This window comes from Syngnathus scovelli, chromosome 8, assembly GCF_024217435.2.
Source record: "Syngnathus scovelli strain Florida chromosome 8, RoL_Ssco_1.2, whole genome shotgun sequence".
Classification (NCBI taxonomy): Eukaryota; Metazoa; Chordata; class Actinopteri; order Syngnathiformes; family Syngnathidae; genus Syngnathus; species Syngnathus scovelli.
This window is the reverse complement of record NC_090854.1, coordinates 12866327-12894284: the sequence shown is the minus strand read 5'-3', so window position 1 is coordinate 12894284 and position 27958 is coordinate 12866327. Positions and strand designations below refer to the sequence as shown.

Below are 27958 nucleotides of genomic sequence, written 5' to 3'. Positions count from 1 at the left end.
TGCCTGTAATTTTGCTAGTTGTCTCAATATCTTGTAATCAAAGATATACAATCTATATTTTTCTTTGTATTGTAATACAATTATGTCGTCCGTATCCTACAACACATTGATGACACCGTTAGACCTCATTAGTGTTTCCTCATGAGTGCCATCGAGCACGTTAGCACTAACGTCAGCCCACGTGACCTCGTCAGCAGTATACGGCCTCGTTAATTGCCACGCTAATTAGCATAATCATCAAAGCGAGGGTGGATTTGCTGACTGCTGGCTAAGCGCAGAATGGAAGGGGATTGTGACGTGGGGGGTATGCGGTCGTCTGGATGTGACCGGGGTGGAGCAGACAGAATTCATCTTCTGTCACTAATCTCCTGCCAGTGATTTCGCATTTGCCGTTTCATGTTTGGAAGCGCATTAACGCGGGAGCGCAACCTCAAGACGAAAGGCGGCAGAGCTCACTGCCATATTGATGGAGGCCATATGTAACACAAGCTGTTCAACCAATGTGGACAGTAGAGTTGAACTTAAACTAGTAATATATTTCACATCAATGTATTATTCTGGGTAGAGTTAAATACATTTTGATTATTCTAAATATAACTTGTTTTTGCTGCTGGTCACGTGATGCACGCTTGCGTTGATGAATGCAAAAAAGGAAAACCAGAAATATCATTGCCTGCCTGCTATCACGCCATGACAGGCAAAGAGAAGTGCACAAATACCCAACAATGTCATTCCTGTACTGAAAACGCATTGTTACAGAGAACAAAACAGCTGGCTAGTGGGGGTGTATGGTTTTGTCAATAGCACAGTCTCCTCCATGAATCCTAGCCTATTGCTTTAGTAGTGGTTTATAATCGCAGAAGTGTGTCTACACAGCACAGCTTTCGTTGGCTGCCGTCTAATCGTATGTGTCGAAGTCTGATCCCATGTGATGGATGTGTCTGCAGAGAGGGACCTTACAGTCGTTAATTGAAAATTGAGACAGTGTTTAGATGACGCTATTGATTTTATCATAGCATGGGGCTGCGGTGTTGCACTGAGAAATGAGCCAGGGCGAAAGAGGAACGACTGCTGGGGTCCAACGGGGGGAAATAGGTATCGGGGGGGAGGGGAGGGGTCATAAATACGCTTGTAAAGGCTTCTGATGTGGAACCTTAAAGCCAGGCGAGCGACTGTCCGGCCAAGGTTGAGCAAGACTATCGAGTGGCCTTTCTTGGCCGATCGATCAGATGGCAGCGAGACACTCCCCTGGCTGTTTACGAGTCAACATACCTGCCCACAAGTAATCAATGGGACCTGCGTGTCATGTTTACCTTTTGCTATGTTTCAGGATCCGAGCACACGTCTCAGTGAGAAGAAAAAACACAATGCTGTTTCTTTGTCTCTGGTGGCTTTCAGCAACCTCAAGGGTCAGACCAATTCAGAGGACACATCATTAGGTACACCTATCCAATAGCACAACAATCTGCTTTACTAAGACTCTGCTAACCTTGGTTTGAAACCGTGATTCAAAGCCATAACGCGATCCCTAACCCTTGTGAAACACCTTAACCCAGGCTTGAATCAGAAATGTGGAATTCTGGCTTGAAACTTTACATGGGACTTCCAAACCTCTCTCAAAGCCTTAATTTCAAAGTCTAAATCTACCTGTAAATCCCAATTTAAAAAGACCAATCCAGATTTATAGACCAATTCCTGATTTCAAATTCTCTACCAACACAGGGTTTAAACCGTTCTTTGAAATCCTGACCCAGCTTTTAAACCCCTCCTAATTTCAAATTTGAATAAATCTAAAAACCCAATCCTTGTTGAAAACCCTAAACCAGTTCTGTAATCCAAATTTTAAACAATCCTGACACCGTCTTAAAATCTACTTTGAAAACCTAACCCTGGATTGAAACCATAAACTGAAACGGGGATATCGACTTTGTCAGAGCTTCATTTAACATGAGTGTTACATGAATGTACTTTTAGTGCTGATGCAGACCTCAGCATCCTCTGTAATGAACACATTATGACATAATCTATACAACTTGAGCATAATTATCTTCTTAGAGGCTGTATTGCTGATACAATGCTTGTATTGGACATCGATGGTGAGCGTATTATCCGATAAATTGCATCCCTAGACTATCACAATTTTTAAATCAATCATGAAAGCTATTTGGCACATATATTTGAATCTGAGAATGAACAAAATTTTCAGATTACTGTAAAAAAAAAAAAAGGCTAGCACTGACACCGTTGTGCTTTATTGCTGTACAGTATTTATAAACATAAACATTTAACAATAATACAATCTCCCTCCCACACACAAACACATGAATGCATTTTACGGTTTGTTATAAATTATGTAAAAATACAGTATAAAAAAAATCTAAACAATGAGACACATTGCTCTTTATATGTCAAAACATATAGTGCACAGCTGGATTGGAGTTCTAAAAAAATTGACAGAAAAAATGTGAAATGGATGTAGCGCCAAAGATATACACTGATGCCCAATTAATTAATCTGGCAACATTTTGGCTGACACAAAAAGATGGTGAGTGTGTGTGTGTGTGTGTGTGTGTATGTGGGCGGCTTGTACTGTAGATGGATGACGAGGTATGAGACAGCGAGGTGATTCACAAGTGTGATGGGAAGCAGTCGGCCATGTATAATGTCTAATCTTTTTAGCATGTTTTAACAGCTGGGCTTTTATCTGCTTGATGTGTGGTCATACAAACACTGTAGTGATGGTAATAATAATAATAATGCCGGTCTAACCATAGCAACCTCCAACTGACCTTACTGTTGCTCTTAATGTTTGTCAAACTGTTTTCTGTACATTTTGATATGCTTCACCCGTCTTTCTTCATCGCTGGAAAAAGGGAGATCAGTGCTTGCGCTATACGACACAACTGCTGCCTTTTGTGCAACCACTATTAAATCGATTACCGCTCAGTGACCAACAGGTTGAAATGCGAATGATTGTTTCTCTCGACTCACTAACTGACTGCTGACAAATCTAAAGTGAAAATGGAGTGATGGGTGTGTATGGCGGATGTTGTCCACCTTTTTGCCTCCAGATTCGCTTGAACAGGATAAGCGGTGGAAAATGGATGATCAGTGTTCACACCATGAGTTTGCTTGGACAGATTCTACATTTCCTGCAAATCTGAAAAAGAAAAATTTAGAGAGCATTGGCTAAAAACTACTCCTACTGATGAGTTAACGCTACCATAAATCGGTTACTCGATTATCAGTGTGTAGGTGTGGATAAAAAGAATGATTACACATTGCTGTCCGTTAATTGGTCGATGGAGAATCGTCCACTCTGGCAAGATGACAAGATTGGAATGGTGGGAACTTGTCTTGTTTGAGGAAAAGTGATGACAAAATGTTCTTCACGGCTGTCCTTGTCTTTTGTTGCGTCACATTCTTCTTCTTTGATCAATTCGTGTGGGGGTTACTTTGTCAACTGGAATCCAAATGTTGGCTGTCTGCCAAGAAAGTAAGTGACGCGGTAGGTAATAGAAAACATGTCACGTTTGCGAGAAAATATGCCGTAATTCATGGAGTTGTATATTTGTAAATTATTTTGCTATCAGAAGCACTTTCAGTTGTTTATTTTGAGGCGTCAGGAAATCAAGTTTTTTTGAATGGAGCCACAATTGATTGGTAACACCGAATCAATCAGACGTATTGAGAACAATCACGAGGAATGAGGAAATCATTTCGAGCTATCGACACGTTTTGGTTCTGATGATTCCGACCCACCTTCAAAAAATCTGGGCGGTTATTTGAGCACCACCAAGCCTATTAAGGTAATGCAAACATATCTTGTTATTAGAACAAAATGGCAGGCCAGGAGAAGGGAGGGATGAAACATTATTAAATAGAATAAAAACAATTTCATTGCCATTGACATTCTTAAAAACAAGGTATTCACATTTTTAAAACAAACCTCAGTCATTGCATCGAACCCAAGGCAATCTTTCATCTCGGTCAACATCGTTTCATCTCTGTGCTTGGACACCACTCACTATTTACACAGCAGTTACCGTGGAAACACCCGTACAGCTACTCGGAGCCATTAACAAGGAGGGAGGAGGTCAAACACCAAAGGGCGGCAGGGTGGCGGGAATCGGGTCTGTCAGTTGGGGTCAACCGCTACGGAGAGTAACAAGGGGCAGATTCTGTACAAACGAGGACATCTGCTTCTTTTCCACACGTTCCTCACAGGACGTGGAATGAGAACAGGCTGGGTATTCTAAGGGCTATCATAGACACTTTGGCACTGACAGAACAAGTGATGCCATGCTGTATTTCTAACTGTCGTGTCAGATCTCTTTTTTACTACAAAGCAAAGTGCAGTCAAATGCATTCGTCCAGAGGCGTTTGTCAAAGGCCGGCGGCGGAGAGAAATGCACCTTTGGAGTCGACTGAGGTTCACCCGATCCGCTGTTGGCATGCAAGGCTACTCAGCGAGAGATTTCTGAAACCTGGAGTGTGTTGAAAGGCCTTGGTTGACGTGTAAACTTGAAAAGTCGCTGGAAAGCTCATCAAGTATAATCAGCAGCACCTTTTTTAGGGGGGGGGGGGATGGACCTTTGACCTTTTCCCTCTCACACCAACCATGCCAGTTTCTTAAAATAAATATGTCTATATTTACATGTCCCTGGGAATCTTAATGCTGTCTGCTTTCCACGTATTTCTTTAGAGTCACAAAGTGCTTGGTAAGTGGCAGGGTTAGGGGGCGTCCTTTGCTCAGAGGCCACTCCATCGGGTGTTCTCGAATCCTCGCGTCCTACGTCATGGTGAATTCTTTCTGCTGGACCAGAGCAGTGCGGGCGGCACTGGGGGAGACTGAGGCGGTGGACGGTGTTTCCAACCCTTCCGCCCCTCACAGTGCGCCTGCCGCCATTGCAGGAGCTCTCGCAAGGTTGTGCCCGCATCCCCGTTGGTAAGACGCAGCCTCTGGAAAGCCTACGTTTGGACAGAGGACGAAAGTGTGTCGGTTCTGACCGGCCAGATGAATACAGCGGAACCTCTAAAGCCAAACAGCTCAGAATTTAACCATGTATTTTAATGAAAATATAGATTCAGGCATGGTTTTTCAAACAATGTCTGAAACCCAAAATGACTTACTGATGGGAAAATGAAGCTTCAAATTTGCTTCACGAATCAGTTGTATTTAATATCTCCTCTAGATAGCACCCTCCCTTCAACTCTACTAACTTTCCATTTCTAAAACCACTTCATTTAAACCAACGGTGTCATCTAGAAGAGTCAAAAAATAAAACTGGTTCAAGAAGCAAATTTGAAGCTTCAGTTTGCCATCAATACTTGTTATTGGGTAAAGTACTGTAATTTTTTAATGGATCATAAAGCAGACTTTCAATTTCTTTAGTAGGTTTTGGGGTTGTATTTGAGTCTAAAAAATAGTAAATCTTAATTTCCAAATGGGCATGGCTCTTTATTCAGCTTTTTTCAATTTAACATATTTTTCTGTGATGCCACCACAGAAAGGTAGCAGAGATGCCAAAGAGTGAAAAAAGGATATCAATTTAACACCGGAATGGACGGACTTGTTCGAATTCCATTATTCCCTAATCATTATTTCAAAACCTAGTGAACAGCTTTTACATGAATTTAGAGGTTCCCCTGTAATTACTTCATGGTCAAATAGGACCTTAAACGACAAAATGATGATTTAGAGGTTGGGAGCAAAGTGCAGCATGAATGACAAGCAAATGGGAGTTCTACGCAAGGAGACAAAATCAAATTAATGGAGCAAAAAGATTGAGCACGTGTCATACTCTAATCAGGCAGCCATTAGAGTCGACGCCTACAGTCTGGGAAAATTAGGACATGGCTATCATTCCTATCGGAAAGAAGATGGAGATGTCGCCATCTCTCCTGAGATGATCGACGTCAGCGTGAAGCGGGCGGGGAATTTCCCCTTTTGATTGACAGCCCTATAGCGCTGCATTCACATCTCCTGGATATATTGCCTCAAAAGGGCTCACGTGTATTACAGTTGGGGTCGTTCAGCGAGGACCATCTCCAGTGTCCCGCCCAAATGTACACACACTCACACGTACACATTCACAGAGTACATCGCTCATCTGTGAGTGGATATTCTGGTAGATCAATCAGAGATGGGAATTCCAATCTGCCTCAGTCAGTAATTCCAGAAAGAGGAGTGAGCATGGTTGATACATACCAGAATAGAACATGGAGGTTATTGATGACATCACATTACAACCAGTGAAAATTTCATTTATCTGCACAATTTAGTTTCGAAGCCAGGACTGAAATTCAGTCTTGAAACAGATTAGTTTAACAATTTGATTACGCTTTGTGGCCTTTGGTGGTAGTGTTGCAGAATTAAATCGCATCAAAAAGGGATTTGTAATATTTTGGTTACGCTTTATACAGTTGCCTACATAACTGAAAAGCACAACCACAAATCTGATAATTAGGTAGTGCTTTATAAAAATAAGTTGATGATTAACTGTTAGACTATAACTTGTAATGAGTCGCAGTGTAAAAAAAACAAAAAAACAAAGGGAACTCAAAATTTCAAGGCAACAAATTGAAACATTTTTAAGTTGGCCAAATCAACAAAATATTTTCAGTTAATGTGAAAACTGGCTTTACATTTTCACCCAACTTTAAGATATAAGTCTCATAGTTCCATTCTAAACTTTTGGCTGGTGCTGCTTGAGGGATTAGTGCTGTCTACCTTGTACACGAGAAAGAATTTGATAGAGTCGGCATGCCTCAAAGTTCGCGTCCCTGTATAACCCGAAAAATCAAGGTCATTTCGTGAGCAGCGCAGTCAAGTTCTTCCACTCCACATTAGGAAAACAAGGACTTTGTGGACTTTCTGCAACAGAGAGAATCTCCTGTTTAAACAGAGAGGGGCTATCAAACACAGCTGCCGCCAAGGTCACCATAGGGTAATTATGAAGGCCGCCTCATGAAATGTATTCCATCAGTTGAGGGTTCTTAAGATAAGAACCTCGTAGTATCCAAACACACAGAAAAAACGGACGAGCCTACCATGACTGTCCTTACTACAATTTGAAGATATTGTTTCACTAATTGCTTAACAATAGCCAAGAAACTGAATACAAATGCCTGATGGAAAACAAATGCACAAAAATAAGATGCAGATAAGAAAGAGCCTCACTTGTTCTGGAATCAGATGTTAATTATAAGCAGGGATCTGTTTCCAGAAGAGTTTTAAAGTAAAATAAAAAAAAAAGCATTGATGCTTACTATTTCAATGTGACCCCCAAAGATTGCCTCCGAAATAATAACAAGCATGACTGATGATCTCAGACTTCCATAGAAAAATGATTTCACCACCAAAGATGGGTTCCCATCAGCACTTTGATGAACTCACAATGGATTCGATGGAAGCATCATTACAGAATGAATTTCCGGACGGACTCACCACATCCCTACATGTGGACTGCAGCTTCCAGTAAGCACCCCCCCCCCACCCCCCGCGCAACACCCTCGTCGATCAGAGGGCGGCCCCAGCTCCAAATGGAGAAAAATTGAGGTGACCCCTCTGGAAGATAAAGGATAAAATAATAATCTTGTGGTCATTGGGTAAATATATGAAGACATATTGACAAAATGATCATAGATCAAGAAAGTACTCTTCAAGGACTTTAATAGCGCATGCGACTCAGTGGGGTTTGTCGCACATTGATTTTTGATCTTATTACTGGTGAACTTTGAACTGAGCCGGTACACCAGGCAATCAAGATCTATTACCACCAAAAACTGTTTTCCTCATATGGCCATCTAGTTTAGAGGCAATCTGACAAAAATGGTGGTTTTGCTTGTGAGAAATATTAGTGTGGTAAACATTAAGCTATACTTGGGCGAACAGTTCACTCTTGTTAAAATTGACAACAAACGTGTGTGTGTGTGTGTGTGTGTGTCTGTGCTCAAGGCTTTAAACTTAATCCTGCAACCAAACACCTGAGTGCAGAGGCAGGGAAAGCTTGCACGTCACGGGCTGCATATGTTGCCCCAGGGAGGCCACTTTGCTCACAATGTAAACAAAAACAATAACAGCTGAAACCTAAATACATTTCAACTTCAATCATGTTGCTAGTTTGTAAATGTGCACGTCAGTATGGAAAATACGGCATAATGTAGTGGGATCTATTATGCATTACTTGTTATAAACTTTAACTCTTTTGTTAGCCAAATCAGCAGCACCCGGCCAAAGCACCAAATTCAAGAGTTGGGACTTGTTGTCCTGCCATTTTTAATGATGTGTAGAAGTTCTAGTAGATTCTGATGTGACTGCTCCACAATATTGCGTCCGTCTACATTTGTGTATACTTCTTTTAAAACTCAATTTTCACTTGATAATTTAAGTTTCAACCTCACACTCATCTGAAATGATCTGGCATAGCCTATTTGTGGCGTAAATACCCTACGCTTTGTGCTCCTAAATTCTCGAGTTTAATAAGGTCACAACAGAAAGCAACAGTCGCCTCTTGTAAAGAGGATTAAAATAAATCAAGTTAAGAACGACTGCACTTTTATTACAAACACATACGATAAGTCTATGCACGTGTATGTGTGTGTTTGTGTGTGTGTGTGTGTTACCTGCATATGGTGACTATCCATGTGCCTTTGCAGAGAAGATGTGGACATGTTTGACTTGACGTGACTGTCATCCTCCAGTGAACCTGAGCACACAATTACATGAGGCGTCTGAAATGACTTGAACAAGACATCGTTATCGACTTAAGATTGACAGAGTCACTTTAGGATGAAAGGAAAGAATAGTTTGAAATGCAAAAAAAGTCTACCATTGGAGATCTGGTTGCCGTTCTCAATAGGGGCGTGGCTTGATGAGTGAACTGCATGATTGTTGGCGTTCTTGTCCTGTAGCTGCAGTGATGGCGAGGATGGGGCGGAGCCACACTCTTCCCGGCCAGGTAAATTGATGTTGGAGTTAAAACCTGAAAAGAACACACTCGCACGTAAAGTCGAGAATGTGGAGTTGTGTGTGTCTGCTGAGTGAATTTTGTGGCTTTGTCTACTGCATTCTACACATCTATGTTCATTCACACTATTTAGGATTCATTCAGCTGCATTTGGCCGTTCCATTCTGAGAATATGTTTTCCCCCCTCCACCTTCAGTTCATCCATCCGACGCCGGTGATTGCACCTAAATATAAACCCGCCACCCTCAACTCATGTTCCCGGTAGGCCGCCACGTGATAACGGGCAACGCAGGTAGACCAAGCGGTGGCGGTAGACGTGAGAAAAGATGAGTCATGTCCCAATCACAACGGTATGACAATGACGAAGAGCTGGCTTTGGGTTCAATCCCTGGCATGGAATGCCGCCGTCGGGGCGGAAGGGGTCGGGGGTGGAGACTTTGAGTCTTATGACAGTGATTTCCTGCAGCCTGCCAAGACCACCTGCCCTCTCCCGCTGGCATTCCGGTAGTTTGCTCATTCCCCGAGGATGAGGGAGGCAGCTGCTCCTCACAGAAATGTCGAGGCTAGCGACTGTAACCTCTGTCCCCGCCCCTGGCATCAGGTATCACACTGAGCCGCTTAACGGCCGAGAGGGAACGGAAGTGGAGCATCCTGTTAAGCCCGTTGGCATCCCGCCGCTCTCAGATCTAAGTGGGCCGCTTTGCTTGGCCTACTCAAAATAACAGCAAGGTTGTGATCCCCACCACCCGCCCCCTCAAGTGCCAGCTTCCCTGTCACAAACCCAGTTTCCATCACGCCAACACAGTGCCTGCGTAGGAGCGCGTGCTCGCCCGTGAAGAGCAAAAAAAAAAAAAAAAAAGCTGACAACGTCACACTTCAGGCCAATGTGTCAGCGCCAGAGCTCCCATTTCGCCTCTTATAAGGCCTTCAGCCTCTCGCCCCCTGAACACGCTCTGGCAACGTGATGGAGGGCGACCCTCAGGGAAGCAAATACACAAGCCCTGTGACGACAACGGAGTCTCGCACTTTCTGCTGAATGCAATTTCGAGAACCTCTTAGATAACCGTCCCGGGTCTCCCGGAGCACCGCTTTTAGCCCGTCAAACTGGCTTCTGTAGAACACGAGTGAGCTGTTAAATATTTGATAGGCATCCTCATCATTCCGCTGCTCATGTATTATTAAGCCCGCCACAACTAATACTCCTCCAGGAAACAGCGACTCGGATGAATATGGCATGGGAGGACAGTTTCTGCCTTGGCTGGAGTGTTTTCGACAGCTGTGAGAATTAAACTTGATTCTAAAACTATCCTGGGATGTCTGACATTGGGTCGTTTCAAGTCTGGTTGGGTGTGGTGAAGTACAATATCAATTTGACCAAATTTACGCATTGCATGGAGTTTCCATCTTGCCAATTTTTAAAATGGAACGATTAAATCCAGGTGGATTTTGACGCACTTACACGGTTGAAATGAAAACGATTTTTCGGTTCGAATGGGCTGTCGCCACACCCCTAGAAATTAGCCTAGCTACTTTTCTTTCAACAAATTTTCCACTTTGTATTTTCCGGCAGGCTGGATTGCCCTGGGGCAGAAACTCGAATGACCCATGTAGGACTTGAGCGGAAAAGCGTCTAGAACAAATATGGTAAAGTCGCGTTCGGTCAAGGACTTAAATTGGTTTGGAGCGTACTTGAGAGTTGGATGCATTCTCTGTTAGGGAAACTCAACAGAGGGAGTCTTTGGTTTACGACCGGCTTCTGTTTGCCATCTTCTGCAACAACAGCGTTTTAGAGGAACGGATAAATCATTGTCGTTTTTTTTATATTTTTGTCCATTTTCATTTTAAAACTGAGTCGTGTAAATGGGTCCCCATGGGCTGCAGTAATTACAGTGCTATTCTTCGTAGTTTATGGACTTTTTTACTGGACTGTTCTCGCCATCTAATTAGCTTTCACTATAGATCCCATCTTTGAGTGCTGTTTCAGTAATAGTCTAAGTCATTTCACATAAATATGACTTTCCAAGAATATTCCTGGGAAAAACACACAAGCACTAAGTGCAGCGATGATAAGACTAAAAGTGACGATGCACGTGGGGCACCGCAAGCTCAACTAGGCGTGGACACCGTCACAAATCACTCAAATAATACTGTTTACTGCGCACGCACTGCAGCGGCAGCAGGATGAAATGTGCCACAGCTGGCAGCGTAGACAACAAGGTCAGCGATGGCTGTTACTCATTATCTGTGCTCGCTGCATGGATGCGGATCTTGTTTGTCTTCCCGGTGGGAAGGGGGTCGCCTTTAAGGGGGCGTGACGGATTTGTGAGGAACACATTGTGACAATGATAATATGTGGGAAAATATGTTTTGCCCCATTTTAGCATAAAGGTCAGGCTTTCCATCAGCATCCCCGGGTTCGCTATGCTCTAAATTACTACTTGCATGATGTCACGCCGCATGGCGAGATAAGCCCGCTAGCTCGTTAGCTATCCCGATCCACCCACCAAAGGATGCTGCAGCTGTATTCTGGAATAAATGGACTAGCTCAAATGTGCCAAATAGCGTGCTTTGTTAGAACATCGCTCAAAAATTTGAGATATGAAACACCTCCAATGAAAAACAGAGGACTATTACTTATCTATTGCCCCCTACACTACAGTACAGTGCAGAAGGTAATCACCCAGCACCCAATGCATCAACTCCAGACTTGAATCCAGAACTAGAGTAAATACAACACACAACAGACACGCATCGAAGCAGAATGAGTGGGCCATGGTGAAAGAGTACAATAAAGCAGAGGTTAACTTGCCATCACCCCCACGCTAATGTATATCTGGCCCATGGGTTCACTGGGTGCCGTCGGTGCAAACAATGAAAAATGATGAGAGGAGCTTTATGGTCTTGTTTTATGTTGTCCAAGTAGAACCTCTGAAGTCGATCAATGTACAATTCAGCAATGTCCCTGTGGGGTTGGAGGGGGGCTTTTCTAGGAATAACACCACCATGCGCTTGGGCTTTAATTATTGGAAAAATAAAGTCAGAAAAAAACACTGTTGTGGATCACACCAAGCCTTAGCATGGGATTATCTTTTGCTTTGTCTTTTTGAAAACAAGAAGACTCCATTGTTGCTTTTCATTCAGATTTAGTTACAGGGGTGTCAAACTAAATTTTGTCGCGGGCCCCAGTCATTGTTTCCGCCAGAGGGCCATTATAACTGTCAATGACTTATATTGTATACAGTATAGGTTATGTACACAATAAAATGATGACTAACTGGTTTTGAAATTAGAGACTTATAAAAAGTAATGTCCGTGTAGTATGGCGTCAAAGGTGAATGACTGTTTTGAGGGTTCGCCATATGAATTGAGGGCTTTGATTCATATTGATATTTGGGAATGGGAACACAATTTGATGTCAGAGGTTCCACTATATGTTAAAAATGTGTGTTGGAGTGACAAACCTCCATCTCGCTTCTTGCGTCCCATTGAGGACTTCCTCAACAGGCTGCGTCCTGTGCTGAACAAGGTGTTGAGCTCATCCAGGGGGCTGGTGAGGGGTCTTCCATTGGCCGGGTTGAACAACAAGGGCGATGAGGAGCAGGAGTGAGCTCTTCGAGGTTCCGGGCGGCACATCTTCCCCGGGGAGTAAGGAGGCGGCTTGCCCAGTGGTTCCACACTTGGTCTTTGTGACGTTATGGCCTTGGAGGAGTCTGATTGGGTGACAGAAGCGGTCCGCGTCAACGTGAGGAAGCCGGCGTCAGGTGGGAAGGGGAAGTGGGAAGGTGGTCTGTACGGAGGAGGTGGACCACTTGTGGTAGAAAGAGGAAGTGGCGGGGTTAGTGGAGGGGTAGCCTTCTTCTCCGGCATTAGGACGGTGAGGCTTGGGGAGGAGTCGGCCCGCTGGCGCACATATTGAGGTGACAGTGGGCTGTCCGGACCTGCAGAATAGTTGAGATTGGTCTCAAACACTGGCAGCTTCTTGACCTCTAAAGGAGTGAGGGGAGACTCGTCTGAAGCAGGGGAGCAGGTGACGGGAGATGGCGGGAACACCAGGAGCGGTGGTCGATGCGGGAGCAAGTTGGGAAAGGGGGCCGGAATGTCACAGCCGCCATCTTTTCCATGCTGACTCCTGGGAGCGCTGCTGATCGCCGTGTTAGTTGGGTGAGCGATGTCCAAAGCTGCCATCACCCCTGACGTCATTCGTTTATTCTCCTCACTTTGAGGGCGACACATGCCGGATGTAAAGAGGCCCAAGTTGAGAACCTCCAGCTTGGTTGGTTTGGTTACAGCGGTGGGTGGAGGTGCAGCATCATCGGGAGGAAAAAAGGTCATCTCCTCATAGACGGCCTCTGAATCCGCTTCTTCCGGACTATCGGGTGGCTCTTGGAGGCTCCGAGCTCGGGGCTGAGAGCCAAGCATCTCGATGTAGATGTCCTCTTCGTCCTGGACCTGGTAGGGACTTAGCGCAAAGCCCTGTGGTGCATCGAGGGAGGCCGCTTTCTGCATCATGCCGCTGGTGCGCGACAGCAGCGCTGTCTTGACGTCAGCGGGTCGAAGCTGGTGGAGGAGGGGCGCCACGGCGTTGATCTCCTCGTACGAGCCCGTCAGCTTGGTGTTGGGACTGCGCTTAGGCTTGGGTGGGGGTACCTTCCTCATGGTGGTGTAGTCATCGCTGTGGGGGCGGGGCTTAGAACCTGAGGAAAAATTGAGAACATTTTCATCTTGAAAACGGGGGAAAAAAAACTGAAATGCGATACACAGACTAGCAACCATCTGTCATGTCTTCTAAAATCAAGTGCATGTACCTGAGGGGTCTGTTGGGGACAGCTGGGACTTGGGGGGACTCCCAGCTGGTGAAGCGTAGCCTTCTGGAGTGGGACTCTCCTTGACCGCCATCACCAAGCCGGCACTAACCACCTCGTACGACGCGCTCAGGCGCGTGTTGGGGTCCCTTTTTGGTTTAGGGGGAGGTTGCTTACGAGGCGAGGAAGTGGCACAACAACCGATATTGTCCATGTTGGTGTGAGCTACTTGCTGCAGCGCTGGTTTGACTGCCGGGCCGCTGGTGAAGTGCGTTGTATTCTCCATAGCCAGGGGGAGTGGGACCGAGCTGGATCGAAAGTGCCGAATGACTCGGCTTCCCCCGTTCCCAGCACCTTCGTGGACTTTTCCAACTTTTTCCATAACCCTGCATGTCATATGAATAATTAGATCACTATACAGTCCAATTAAAATTGGAAATGAACTCTTCTGTCATCCATGCTGTAGCCACCCTTTAAAGCATTTTTTTTTTCACATATGAATGCTGCATTACAGTCACACATCAACTGTCATGCTACAAATGTGAACTAAGGAGGCCAATTGGAGGATAAAGAGACAAGAGATTATGTTTTAGATCTAATCTCCCCAACAGTAATTTGATCATATCCAGTTTGATATTTCCTACTCTAATCTCAGTGAACCATCTGTTCGTCCTATGATTGCATGCGGAGGAGGCCTGGGGGAGGGGCATGTGGGAGACTATGTACGTAAATGATGAGGGAAGGAATTTTAAATACCTACGGACATATTAAGTTGGTTCCACTGAATTTGAGCATGTGTAGCATTTCTTTCACAATAAAATTCTTCTTAGGAAACCTTTTATAGTTATCCAATTTAGTCACACGCCAATATGTGATTGTTTGTGTGCGTGTGTGTGTGTTTGCGGCAGGCAGCAGATGTCACATACACAAGGCCATTTTAAAGTCAGTGTGATCTTGTTCAACAATAAATTAGTATCCAAAACATTGCACAAATGTTTTTGATACAGTTCTTGTATCGGATCTCATGAGATTGTGCAAGTGTGCCTCATGCCGTGGCTTTTGACTATAAGTGTATATTTGTAAATGTAGCTTCAATTAACCTTCAGGAAAGCCTTTAGAGTCTGGATTGTTTTGTTATAAGGTTGTTTGAAGAAAAACTGATTATTTTGTAACGGGGGCGGTGTTACAAGTGTACAAATTGTAATCTGGCTGTGAATTTGCTATTTAGCAACTTTGCTAATTTATCAATGACCATGCATCACGGAGTTCACAAATCACCTTTTAACCGGTTGCTCCTCCTCCTTGCCAACAGGGTCGGGCCTCTCCCCGAGGGGCGGACTGCTGCCAAGGGCGGTGGCGAGGATGAGGCCGCTGTTGCCGTGGCAGCGCAGGCGGTCGCTCTCCCGCGCGATGTCAGATGCGTTCTGTATGACGAGGTAGTCGTAAGTACGTAGCCCCATGTCTTCCGCCCCCTGTAGGAAGCGATGCACGCTGCCCTCGTCCCTGTGCCGCGAAGACAACCGCCGCCGGACGCGTCGTCGGACTAGCCAACCACGTACCACTGAAAGGAAGAATTACACATATTTACAAAGAAATATCTCGAGTCATCAATATTCATCTTTACCTTTCTGGCAGGTGATGATCTTTTTATGCAGCTGGTAGCAGCGGTCGTTGAGCTGGTCTGCCTGCCAGTATTTGAGAAACACTTTACTGCTGCCCATCTAAACACACAAAAACGATGAGGTTTAAGAATATACAATATAGTTGCGGTGCAGAGACCCCGGCAACCTGTGAGACGATGGGAGTGCGGCGATGTATGACAGATGCGTGGGTGTGCACTGTTGACACCGTATTCAATTCCTTCATTTTAAAAAAAAAAAAAAAAGGGGCGGAAGGAGTCACGGCGGTATTTGGGAGGGGACAATCACAATGATGGGGTGAGTGACATCCTTCCAGCAGCTACTACTTGTAGAATGGATGTCCAAAAAGCCAACATTGTGAAGGAGTGTGTGTGTATGTGTGTGAGTGAGTGCGGCTGCAGCTGATGTGACCCTTGAGGTCACTCACTCAGACACAACAGCAGTCTGGCAGACGGGGAGCAAGAGGAGGCAGGGTGGATTGGTTCCGAGGGGTTCCCTGTTCATGTGTGCGTGCGTGTGTATGTGTGTGAGCGGCTACGAGGGAAGAATGATGATGAGGTGGGACAGCTGGAACGTGTTGACGAAGATTCCAAGGAATCTCTGACAAACAGGGAGGCGGGGGTCAGGGGATTAAGTCATTTGACAAAATCTTTTGTTGGCGATGGGAAGACAGAAAAAGGCGCACACCTGCCATCCCTGCAGTTTGGTCTGTTGCAGTACACAGCGACACTTCTCCTCCGCTGACAATTTCCTCTTGTCGCCCAGCGTTGGCACAACGAGATCTTTGTATCTGAGACGTACAAAGACAAATAAAACATCAGAGGAGAGAAGACAGTGTTCAACTTGAACAAGAGGCTTTAGTTGGGGAGAAACAATAGGTTCAAAGGTCAGGGGGGGTCAAAGACCAGCAAAACAGCATCTGTTCCTGTTGGGGTTGCCCGGGGCAACTGTGGCTATGAATGGTCATCAGAATGAAGACATTGGTCTGTTTTGTTTTTTTTGGTTTGGGAGTGAGACATGTTTAGTTTGATTATAAAAATGTGTCATGGTTGTGTTGGCAGAATCATGTCAAAGACCTTTTTGGAAAGTCTGCTCCACTCAAAAGATTGTGACGCAACACAGATTTGTTTTGAAGTCGTTCTAAGGAATGCGGACCAATAAATCAGCAGGATATCCAAAGGCCACATTACCAGTCCAGCCACTCAACATCAAGATAAGGACATGCTGAGTGCTAACCCTCTTCACTCAGCAACCCATTTGCAGCTGCGTCCGAGTTACTAGTGGAACTTTGAAGGTTGTGAACTGTTCTGGAATTCTGGCTAAATTTAATTTGATCATATTTAGAAACGATTGTTCCCAAAATAGTCATTCCATTTAAAAATTGTGCTATTTTTATAAATCATCTTTACAAAATACAATTATCCAGTGTAAAAACACAATTAAAATGTATCTACTAAAGAGGTATTGGGGGTCTACACTGCTTGGGTCTTCTCCATGTCATCTATTTTTTACCCATTGAAATTGATTGATAAAGAGCTTTTGGTAGTTGGATTGGGTTAAGTCACATTCTTCAAAACCAAGATTGCAGTTATTGCCTTAAGCGGGTATTCCCCAATCTATTCCCACCAACTTGGAAGTATACTGAAGACCGAAATGGAACAAAAAGGTCCAACCCGACCCGTAATTGATGAATTGACTGATTAAAAGGATGGCGTCAAAGCCTTTGTGCATATGTCAGCTATGTTGCATCCAAATTTATAATCATAACGCTGTTGGGATTGTTGATGCAGAGATGATGATGTCACACACATCAAATGAAGCAAATATAACAAGCAGATGGCTGTGAATCTAAATCACTCATGTTGTCATTTGCAAGCAAACGTGGGTTCGCTTGATTTGCGCTTGAACTCTGGCTAACCCTCTTCCTGTATGGAAATACCAGTTCGGCAGACAGCGCCCGCTATCCCCCACAGGGCCCATAAAAAACAAAAGAACTGTGTAAACCCATAACCCCCTCGATGGGGATAAGAAAACCTTACGTGGTCGCTCGATACACAAATAACACCCCAAAAGTATTCAATTTATAGTTCAACTAAAATCTCGTCTTAGAGTCAATTGAAATTTCAGCACCTAACGATTAACTAAAAAAAGTTTGGAGCTAAACACGCTACATAAAGGGTGTTTATCCGCCAGCCGGCAGCAATGAGGGTCCACTTGTCACTATCCACTCCATGTGATGGAGTCGTTTGAAGTGCACTGTGAAGAAATGCTGCAAACACTCCAAAAAGAGGGGCCGGGATTTACACGAGCGATACAAAACGTAGACAGTATTTGACCTCGCGTAACTGTCAGGAAATAAATTTGGCCACAAAACAGAGAGAATCATAAAAGGCAAATAAAAGCAATGGTAAAATAGATTTGCTCATAAATCTCCAGTTGCCAGGACACTAATGCAATTTCCTTAATACAGCCTCGAGGACTTTAGGGAAGCGGCCTGGATGTGTGTGCGTGTGTGTCTGTGTCTGTGTGTGTGTGTTAACAAGAACAAAGCAAAACTCAACCTTAACGGCTGACTTATTGCTCTGTTGTAGGATTTGGTCAAGGGCCGGGACCTGATCTTAAACGGGGGACAAATGGAAAAAGGGATTAGATCAGTAGTAGGGCAAAAAAATAAAAACTGATGTCCCTTGGGAGAGTGGAGACAGTTCATTGGTCAAGGCTGAGCCCAGGAGGGGATAAAAATGACACTTTGAGTTCCTACACTGTTTTATTCCAGCGTTTACATCAGGATAGTCTGAGACAAAAAGGTCAGAGTCTTTTCACAAAAATAAAAAGCATCACCTCAAAATCAGAGATGGGTGATAATTCAGTAAAAAAAAAAAAAAAGTTGAAATGCTTTTTCTGATGTGTCACAATTCCTTTACTTTTTAGAATGATCATATTTTCAAATTCAGTCGATTTGACATCCATTATTAAGTCTTTTTATCAGGAGGCCTTCCTCATGGGGATGACTTGACTCATTGGTTTGGAATAGGCATACTTGGGCCAGCCCAACTGCTTTTCCAAAAATGCATCAAAATTTGTTTGTGTTCATCATTCCTAACAGGGCCTCAAAATATGTTCTTATTACGGAATTATCGGGAAAGTTCAGCCCCTCAAGCCAGCTTCCTGGCACCTCCATTTCAAGTAGACATACTGGAAAGTCTCATGGACTCATAAATCAAAAGACACAGGAAGTCTACCATTTAAGTGTGAAGCAGCCATTTTAGGGTCATTTAGTGCAATTTCCTAGGGGGCTTCAAGAACAAACTTGTATTGGAGAGTTTTTCCAATTAGCCCCAAATTTGAACAATGTGTACAGACAGATAATTGCAGAAAACTGCTTCAATTGTTGCGTCTTTGGGAATGCTTCGATGGATGAAAAACGCAATTCTAATAACTGAGCCCTACAAAGTCCTGACAGGATGAAACATTTCGCCACTGGCCCGATTTAGATGCGGACATCCAAATACATACCCACAAAAAAAAAAATATATATATATAACGTGGTGAACTTCTACCTACCTTTTTATTCTCCATTTAGTCACAATAGAAAGTCTGACATCACTTCAGTAAAAGCCAGAGCAGGAGATATGATGTGATGTTGACGGTGTTGGGTAGTGGAAACTTTTTGGTGAGGGGGTTGGTGTGTGTGGGGTGGGTCATGTGATCAGCTTTGTCCTCTTTTATAATGTGGGAGGAATGTCCATGTTAATCCCTTCACTTTCTAAAGCAGACAATAACAGGGGATGAGAGAGAGTGACAGAGGAATGGAGAACCAAAAAAAGGAAAAAAAAAAAAAGCTTGAAGCCACATTGCCTCCAATGCTTGTAGGAATGTGAAGATGCAGGAGAGATGTTAAGTAAAATGCCAAAGAGATATGTCAGAGATTCTATTTCCTGGCAAAAAAAAAAAAAGCTATTCTGACATAGGAAGAAAACTCCGCTGAGGTAAATTGCTGAGAGTAGCAATGCAGTGAAGAAAAGAGGAGCGCTAATGATGTCAAATTGAAGTAGTGGAACACGGAGACCTCACACGCAACTCAATATATCCGTGTCACACTGACATGAGAAACGTGATAGTGGCGTTTATATGCTGCAATGGACTCCCATCATCCTCCTAAAGTGAGCCTAGTCCGGGTCCTAATGTGCTTCCAGCTACAACAAGGAAGGTTGCCGTGACCTCTGGATGCTGATGCTTATCTGCCTGCCTGCCTGCGAGTCATTCTGAGAACAGATGACATCATTGACAACTTCCCTCGAGTCGATCACTATTCGTATTTGTCACCTTCTCTCAATTAATACTCTCTCCACCATGTTGACTAAATTATTGCTTCGAAAACTGCAAACACAGTGTCACACTGACCTGCTGAGGAATCCGGGAAAGGACAGGCGAACGGGATAGCCGTAACGGATAGTGCGCACCATGTCGAGCACGGCGACATGGCGCAACTGGGCGGACACGTGGGAGCTGTCGAAGGTGTCAGCCTGACCGCTGGCATTGGGGCGCAGACATTCCACAAAATGGGCCGTGGAAGCCTGCAGCTTGTTGATCACCTCCGACAGTGAATTCTGCACAGAGGAAGAGGGGGCAGAGTGAAAAATTGTTACTATAGAAACAGGACTGCCCGTGCTTTGATTGAAGACCTAAATTGACGCCTGTTTGATCAAGTCTGTTCTTTGTTTGACGCAGTAGAAAAGAAAATGAGGCTCTCTGTTATACTTGGTAGTGTGACTTTGTTTTTTTAATCTTCAAGCCCTCAGGTCTTTCATTCGTCAAATACCAACAGGATTTCCTCGAAACCATTCACACTAATTCTAGTAAGTGTTGAATAAGAATAATGGCGAGAGTGGGGGGGGCAAATTATCAAATCAAAGTTATGTACCAAAGGAAGTTGTGATATAACTGACTTCCTGTGGCCCAAAACAGAATATGTGGTCTGAAAATATTTGGGTTAAAAAAACAAGAAAGATTTTAACCCAAAATATGCCAAGAAGATTTTTTAAATTCAATATTTTTGGCAGAGTTTGGATAACCAAGAGTATAGCATAGTATACAGTAGTACGAGAATAAATTGCAAAATCTTTGGAAGAAAATTGCCAATGCAATAAAAGATTAAAATTGTATTTCTTTCCATAAACAAATACCAAATGAAATTAACTGAATTAATATTACCTGAAAAATAACGAATGTTATGAGGAAAAAAATGTGTATAAGAATTAAGGAAAACAATGGAGGAAACCATTTTTGGAGACAGAAAGCACTATCAGAAAAACTGAAATATTTTCCAGGAAATATATAAAAATATTAAAAGTTTTGTGCTGAGATTTAAGTTCTAAAATTTCAAAATAATTTGTTGTTGTTTGTGTAGTGTTACAAGAAAAATGCGAGGAATCATATTGATATTCTTTTGAGTAGAAATACTGAAAAATTCCAACCTGTCCTTTCTTTTTAATGTTGCACCAATCATCCTTTGGACTCAAGCACCCTTAAACCCACATGACAACAACTGCATGCTTGGCCACTTCCCAAACGTCACCCTCACACTCGGCATACCTTCCGATTCCCGCCCCTCGACTGCGAGCGTCATCGGCAGCCCTCACATGGCCGAATACGCGTGTGCTGGCGGGATTCGCAGGAATTCACGTCACACAGCACTTGCTGTCCATTGTTCATTCATTCATGAGGAGGTCTTCAAGCATGGTAAAGCATCATTCTTCAACCTCCACCCCCCTCCCCCCTCCCCTTCCCTGGGGGACTCTTGGACCACGCGCCCACAAGGTCACTGTGATTGTGAAACACACTGGCCTCATTCAAAACACAGGCGCTCTTTCTCCAAGGCGCCTTCTCCGGACTTGCATCACCGGCAGGCACTGCGCTTCCCTATTTTTAACTAATATTATTGTTAGGTAACTAAAGTCACAAGGCTTTAGGACTACGTCGATGAAAGTAAGAGGAAACTAGAGCCAAAAATGTCGATTCCTTGAAAACAAGATTGGACGGACCTAATATACAGACTGCATCAGAAATATCGTTACGCAAATAATAACGCTTGTTGCTCGAGTGATGGATGTGCATGTCGTTACCCTCAGCTGGACCGCCACTGTGATGGGACCGCAGCGCTCTAATCGTTGAAGGAAGGAGCTGGAGCCTTTCTTCTTCAAGATCTGACAGTTGAAACAAAGTCGGAGAGACACACGAGTAACTACAAACAACAAGATTTTGGATGATTTGAAGGCAATGTGATTTGGAGACGAGCTCTCATTGCCATGGCAACCCCACAGCATCGTGTGAAGTGGTGTGGTAAAATTAGGGGACTAGCTCCTTTTTTTGTGTGTTTTGCTATTTGAAGATAAAACCGCCGCCACTGCTGTCAATTTATCGCTTCAGCTTATGACGTTAGCGAGCATCACATTGCTTGCTCTTTAGCTTAGAGGAAGAATACAGCTCGAAAGTTCACCATACCACTATGACACCATGAGAGATGGGAAGAAATCAACAGAGATCACAAGACCTCAGTTTAACTGATCTTGTAATTGTTTTGACATCAGCGCACTTGGGAATAAGGTGCACAACATAAAACACACATTTGGCCTTCTCAGAAGCAAAGTATCATTTTTCACCAATTTAAAGCCTGATTTCACATCTTTCTTTTGAATTCATTTCAATTTGTGTCTTGTGTCTTCAATTTGTCACTTTACAGGGTCTTTTAAAAGTTTTACTATACAACACTGACAGTTTTACCATTTAATATAGAATTTGTAGGAGAAAAAAAAATCTGAAAGCCGTTTTCTCCTTTCTCAAGTAGATGTCAGCTAAGTATGAAGGTTATAATACAGTATGTTTAGATAAAGTTATCATAGAGTGTGTTGCTTTCGGGATGTCCCATTGTAAGCACAACATTGTGGCCATGCAATCGTAATCAGCACACTGAGTTTCGCATGCCTGACTCGACACATGGTATTTATTTGCTTATAGCGAGCCCACCGCTGCCGCATTACCCGGTGTTACTCTACAAGCCTGGAAGGGCAGAACTGGGTGTTGCAAGGCTCCTTATGTAAACTCGTGCGCAAAATGGCTAATGAGCCACAGAGACAGAAGGCCGGAACCCCAGGAGGGGTACATGAGCAGGAAGTGTCTTTAGTCACATGTGCGTGAGGGAAATGAGCTTTCCAAAACAACAAAACTTATGAAATAGAAAAATGGACTAGAACGCATCCCATCATTTGATGAAAGATGACCTTTTGTTAAAATGGGAAATTAAATTAATCTCAATTGTGCCCAACAAAGTTTGTGCGCGTGGGCACGCAGGGTGGCCAGACTTTTTATTTTTGGCAATTTGGTTCATACAAACAAATCCAATTCCCAGAGGTTTATAAATAGTCTGTGTTGGGAAGTAGTTGAAATCAGACCATCGTGTTTGTTTCTAAAAATACAATGGTTCTATTTCCATTGATTGTTAGCATCCGCCTAATTCTAATAACAAGCTCATGACTGGTTGTATCACGGACATCCTTCCACTCATCAATTAGGCCGTGGCTACTGAGATTTATTTTGGTAAGTCCCGAACACACTGCTTTGTGACCCAGCATACCTTGGTGAGGTCATGGTACCCGCGGTGGGGTTGGGGAGGCGTGCTGGCCAGGTTAGGTGATGGTGGTGGTGTCCTGTTGATCTGCAGACAAGCTTTGGACCCCCTGAGACCAACCCGGCCCTGGGCCGTTGGGACCAGAGAACCGGTCTGAGTCAACTTGGCTAGGAAGAGCTGCCGCAGCAACACGCTCTCGCTGGCTGTAGGGTACAAAGCACACAGGGAAGAAAACAAGCATGAAAAGAAGCAAGCGCATTGGTGGAAACTGGGGGGTGGATGGGAGAAGAATCAAAGCCGGGGAGTCAGGGTGGGAGGGCCCCATGTAAACAATTAGAGAGCACATGGACTTTTCCAGAACAACACGTTTACATGACATTAGAAACATTTAATTGCTGGGTTAGGGCAATTGACACACGTGGGAAACAATCCAAATGAAAGATACACAGAACAGGAAAAAAAATGACTGATGGATCCACAGGCACTCAGTCCGACTGACACATCAACAGAAAAATGTTAATGGGACCGAAAAGATACCCGGAAACGCTTTAGTCCAACTTCAAGATACACGGAAATGTCTTAGGCTGACTAAAAGATACACAAAAACATCTAAAGTATGTTTAAATCAAATATATATTGAAAAAATTCGATTCTGAAAGATACACGGAAACATGCTAGTCCGGCTTGCCTTAGTCTGACAGACAGATTTACAAACACTTATTTGTCCGACCAAAAGACACTGGCGGAGCTAGGATTTTTTTCCTTGGGGGGCTCATGGGGTGGCCAAGGATATATCAGGTCCGCAAAAGCAAAGATTTTTTATGTTTTTTTTTTTTTTACAAATTCCCAAATTCTTCAGAAAACACTAATGAAGATTCAATATATATCCCATATAGGGAACAGGGGAAAATGTAGAGAAAAAAAAACTGGAAAAAATAATATGCATATTACCACAAGTCAATTATCTGGCCTGGCACCCAAGGAGGTACAAGCATGATACGGCTCCGCCAATTCCAAAAGAAAGACTGAAATATTTGTAGACTGACCTAAAAGATATGCATAATATCTAGATTCAAGTGAGAGATCCATGGAAACATTAGCTGACTGATGAGTCATAAAAACGAATTCGACTGGCAGGTGCCGGGAAATACCATAGTCTGACAAAAAAAAAAAAAACAATCCCTCCAAAAATCCCCTTATAAAAGAGATTGAAAGATGTCATAGCTATTGTAGATCAAGTAATATCTTATCGAGCAACAACAGAAAGCTCACTGAACAAAAAATGCAACAAAGTGAGTGAGAGGGAATATTTGATTATAGTCAGGTAATGAGCAACAAGAAAAAAACAACAACAATCATTTAAGTATTTTAAGGACTTAATTACACAGCTCTTCAGGGCTAATTGTCTTTTGATTTAAAGCAATCACTTACATAGATCTCATCAACTTCTAAAAGCTTAAAGGCTTAGCGAGGGAAGTCGCAAGCCGCATTCAGAACAGAACCGGCGCACTGTGAAGGACTGGAGGCTTCTCATTCGTTTAAATTAGCGCCAGTCAAGTGGGGCAACTCAGGGCACCGACTTCGGGTCGTCACGCTATGCTCGGCAACAAAACGTTGGTCAGTTCCTCAAAGTCGAATACAGCTTTTTATGTGATTGGAATAATTAATGACGAGTGTGTTGCGTTTTCTCAAAACTGTTCTGAAAACCGTCCTTGTATTTGACGCATTTTGGTTCTCTGCTTCCATAGTCCATACCGCAATTAAAAGATTAAAACAAGGATAGTCAAAATATTATGAGAATATATTTGTGATAGTAACATAATGTCATCAAGTCATACTATTTAGAAAAATAAATGAATGTACAAAAAAAACCAATTTGAAGACAAAGAAAATGTTAAATGTGAACTATTAAAAAAATATTTGAAAAAAAATGACTTTATACAGCTCTGATTGATTTGATTAGCTTGGCAGGTATTTCATGCTAAATTGGTGATCAGTTGTGTCATAATTAGCAGATCATGCAATGACGTCATTGATGGGCTTTGCAAAATAAGACATTACCACAAACACAATCTTGTTCACTGCTTATTTCTATTTTTTCCAAACAATTTTTTTCTCTATTTTTCATTTTCAGTGTGGCCCTAATACGCCTCACGTCCCAATGCAATCTCTGCATTGTGTTAACACCTTCTGTTTGCGATTTGAATGCCTGCGCTCGCCTGGTCGCTGGAAGGAGGACAAGGGCCAAGTGTGAATGAAGGCCGGGCCTTTAGAAGATTAGCCACATCATGGAAATTGAAGCAATTAGGCTGCTGGACGCACAAGCAAGGCTGGCAGTGGCACAACGACTCGTCTGTGTCTCGGGAGCTGCGACACCTCACATCTGGCACCTTCATCGACAATACATGCACACAGACACTGCTGTCTGCAGCATACGCCGTGACACACACACACACACACACACACACACACACACACATGCCCTCAGACAGAGAGTGTTTTGGAGCGCTGTTGGTTTAGACATGAGTGGATCTTTGTGATTAAGTATGCGCTGACGCAACAATGTGCTCATATGCGCGCTGCTCAGCGAGTACTCACACTTCATCGTAAACAAGATGTTCTGAGGAAGGGAGTCCTTGTTTTTTATGAGTGATCCTGTGAGGTCATAAGCAATCTGAAAAAGGAACAACAACAGAATTAGGATTGTTTTCACCGCAAACCCGAGGGGAAAGTATGTTTTAAAAAGATCACGTCTGGAGGAAATGGCCCGACACATGATAATAACAAGGCACAAATTCGAATAAAGTATTATGAAGTTCTACTGCACTTGTTGGACATGACGTAGATTATTTGGATGAAAAGAAAAACAGTTTTTATTTGGAAAAAAAAAAGCTCTTCATATTAATATTCTTTATAATAGAAGCAACTAATGGAACATTCTGTTTTCTATGAGGTGGCGGCTCTTTATTATGTCCGCGTAAAGGGTGCCTGGGTCAACGGGACTAAAAAAAACAACTTGTTTTGCATTTTCGCTGAAAGAACGGTAACATAAAAGCACCGTATTCCACCTTTTTCGTAAATGTCTAAAACTTGTATGACTCGATGAATTAGGATTCTAAACGAGGTCTTGCTTTTATTCCTCCGTAACATTGCTCATAAAGCAGACCGCAGCAAATTTTGCGATTCGGGGGCCATTTATTATTATTTAACTGTATAATTAGGATTTCATAAACACTGGACAGACAAATATCCATTCGATCTTATCGGGTATTGCGTGTAACTGTGTCAAGCTCACTTATGTTGTGCTGCTTTTCCATTGCTCAACTAGCTTCGGGCATCGTGAAGACAACACCGGATTGGAACATGCATCGGTTCAAATGAGACAACAAATGTTGCCGTTTATTTTTCTGACCTGTCCTGTATAATGGCGGACGGTAAAGGTGGGGCCTTGATCTTTGGGCGGGGGGTTTCCATTGCCATCTTTGGTGGTGAAGGAGAGGCCGTGCGTCGGGTTGGACTCCAGCTGGCCGGACAGCCTCTTGTAGAGGTTCTGCTCCGTCGGCCAAAGACTCTGACTCTCCTCGTCCAATACGCTGAGCAGTCCTTGAGGCTTCTGCTTTGCAAAGAGACGCCGCCGTTGTTAGGCTACCATTCATCCACGGCCGGAACGTAACGTTTGTTACAAAAATGATTTCTAATTATTGTGTTTATTTCTATTGTGCAAAGGGGATGCATATCAAGATGACCTGGCCAGAGAGGGTCATCGCATTATAGACATGGCAAGTTCACAAAGTTAACACGAGCCCGAATGGACAATACCTGGAGAAAAAAGTCCAGAGTAGATGGATGGTTGCTGGGGGATGGCGAGGTCTCCATGGCGATGCCCTCCTGTAGACACTCAGCCTGCTCCTGCTGGAATAGCACCTCGGAGACGTAGCGCCTCAGCCGCTCGTTGGTCATGTTGACACACAGCTGGAACGCACACAACAAACGCTTAATAAATCTTCATCGCACATGGAGAGGGTCTTTTTGTTTGACAGCCATTACAAAAACAATTTGGGGGGCCCCTCAATGGGATGTAATTGATAAAACTATACATGTAGTGAAATGATTAAAAGTGAAAGAGGCCTTCCTCAAATAACGACACACGAGTCGTACCAGGAGTTAAAGTACGGTTCTCGGCAGAGGAAGGAATGGAACAAAAGCTGTGTGTTGCGATCTTGTGGGGAAGTCACAAGTTTTACGGAAGATATACATCTCATGCTTTGAACTCTAGGAAAACGCTTAAACATGAATTAAGGGCATCTTTCACGGTAACGAGTAAATTGGTCGATTACGTCCTTACAAATATCAGTTGAATAACGGGCCGACCTTTTGACCTTTTTCAGCAGTTTTACACAATGCTGGTATAACTCCTTATTGCACATACATGGACTACTTTTAAAATGGTAGTTTCTCACCCTCAGAGCTATTCCACACGTGACACCAATCTCTGACTCCCTTTGTACGATGCATCTCCTTTACAACTCGAGCAATTCACGTCTGATCAAGCTCACGTGTACGTTCCGCTTAAAATAAACAATGCACTCGCCCACTGTACATCCTGTTTGCGACCGTGACGGAAAATCATGTGACTCAATGGAGCCGAAACGGATGTAAACAACAAACAGGACGGGCCTGCAGATAACGTTTACGGCCCGAGTGCACTTGGGTACACAGGTGAGCGCACTCCTGTTTTTCTCTCAACTGTGTTTGCCTGCTTTATTTCGGGCCGTGTCGCAGCGGGTGCTTGATTGAGTTAACTCATTAGCAAAGTGCTGAGCAGGTACAACACACACACACGCACAAATCTTTGATTAACAAGCACTAATGACCCTGATCATGCTGTGTGACTGAGTGTATGTCGGTCAGTGCCTG

General features: G+C 43.6%; 1 protein-coding gene across 7 annotated transcripts in view; it reads right to left on the bottom strand.

Annotated features, from left to right (window-relative positions):
- Positions 1 to 2230: 2230 nt before the first annotated feature.
- Positions 2231 to 27958, bottom strand: part of myo16 (myosin XVI) — a 66807-nt gene continuing 41079 nt past the window's right edge. For 4 of the 7 annotated variants that reach the window (XM_049727957.1, XM_049727950.2, XM_049727956.2 and 1 more), the window contains 14 exons: positions 26861 to 27013; positions 26454 to 26657; positions 25640 to 25715; positions 23048 to 23244; positions 21540 to 21620; positions 19819 to 20024; positions 16102 to 16204; positions 15399 to 15495; positions 15053 to 15335; positions 13778 to 14160; positions 12434 to 13666; positions 8835 to 8987; positions 8629 to 8711; positions 2231 to 4971 (listed from right to left, as the gene is read on the bottom strand). In XM_049727957.1, coding sequence (XP_049583914.1) covers positions 4798 to 4971; positions 8629 to 8711; positions 8835 to 8987; positions 12434 to 13666; positions 13778 to 14160; positions 15053 to 15335; positions 15399 to 15495; positions 16102 to 16204; positions 19819 to 20024; positions 21540 to 21620; positions 23048 to 23244; positions 25640 to 25715; positions 26454 to 26657; positions 26861 to 27013 — 3426 coding nt within the window. In that variant the 3' untranslated portion in view covers positions 2231 to 4797. Of the gene's footprint in view, positions 4972 to 7450; positions 7571 to 8628; positions 8712 to 8834; positions 8988 to 12433; positions 13667 to 13777; positions 14161 to 15052; positions 15336 to 15398; positions 15496 to 16101; positions 16205 to 19818; positions 20025 to 21539; positions 21621 to 23047; positions 23245 to 25639; positions 25716 to 26453; positions 26658 to 26860; positions 27014 to 27958 lie in introns of all 7 variants that reach the window. The other 3 variants (XM_049727951.2, XM_049727954.1, XR_007483239.2) reach the window with 2 other exon arrangements.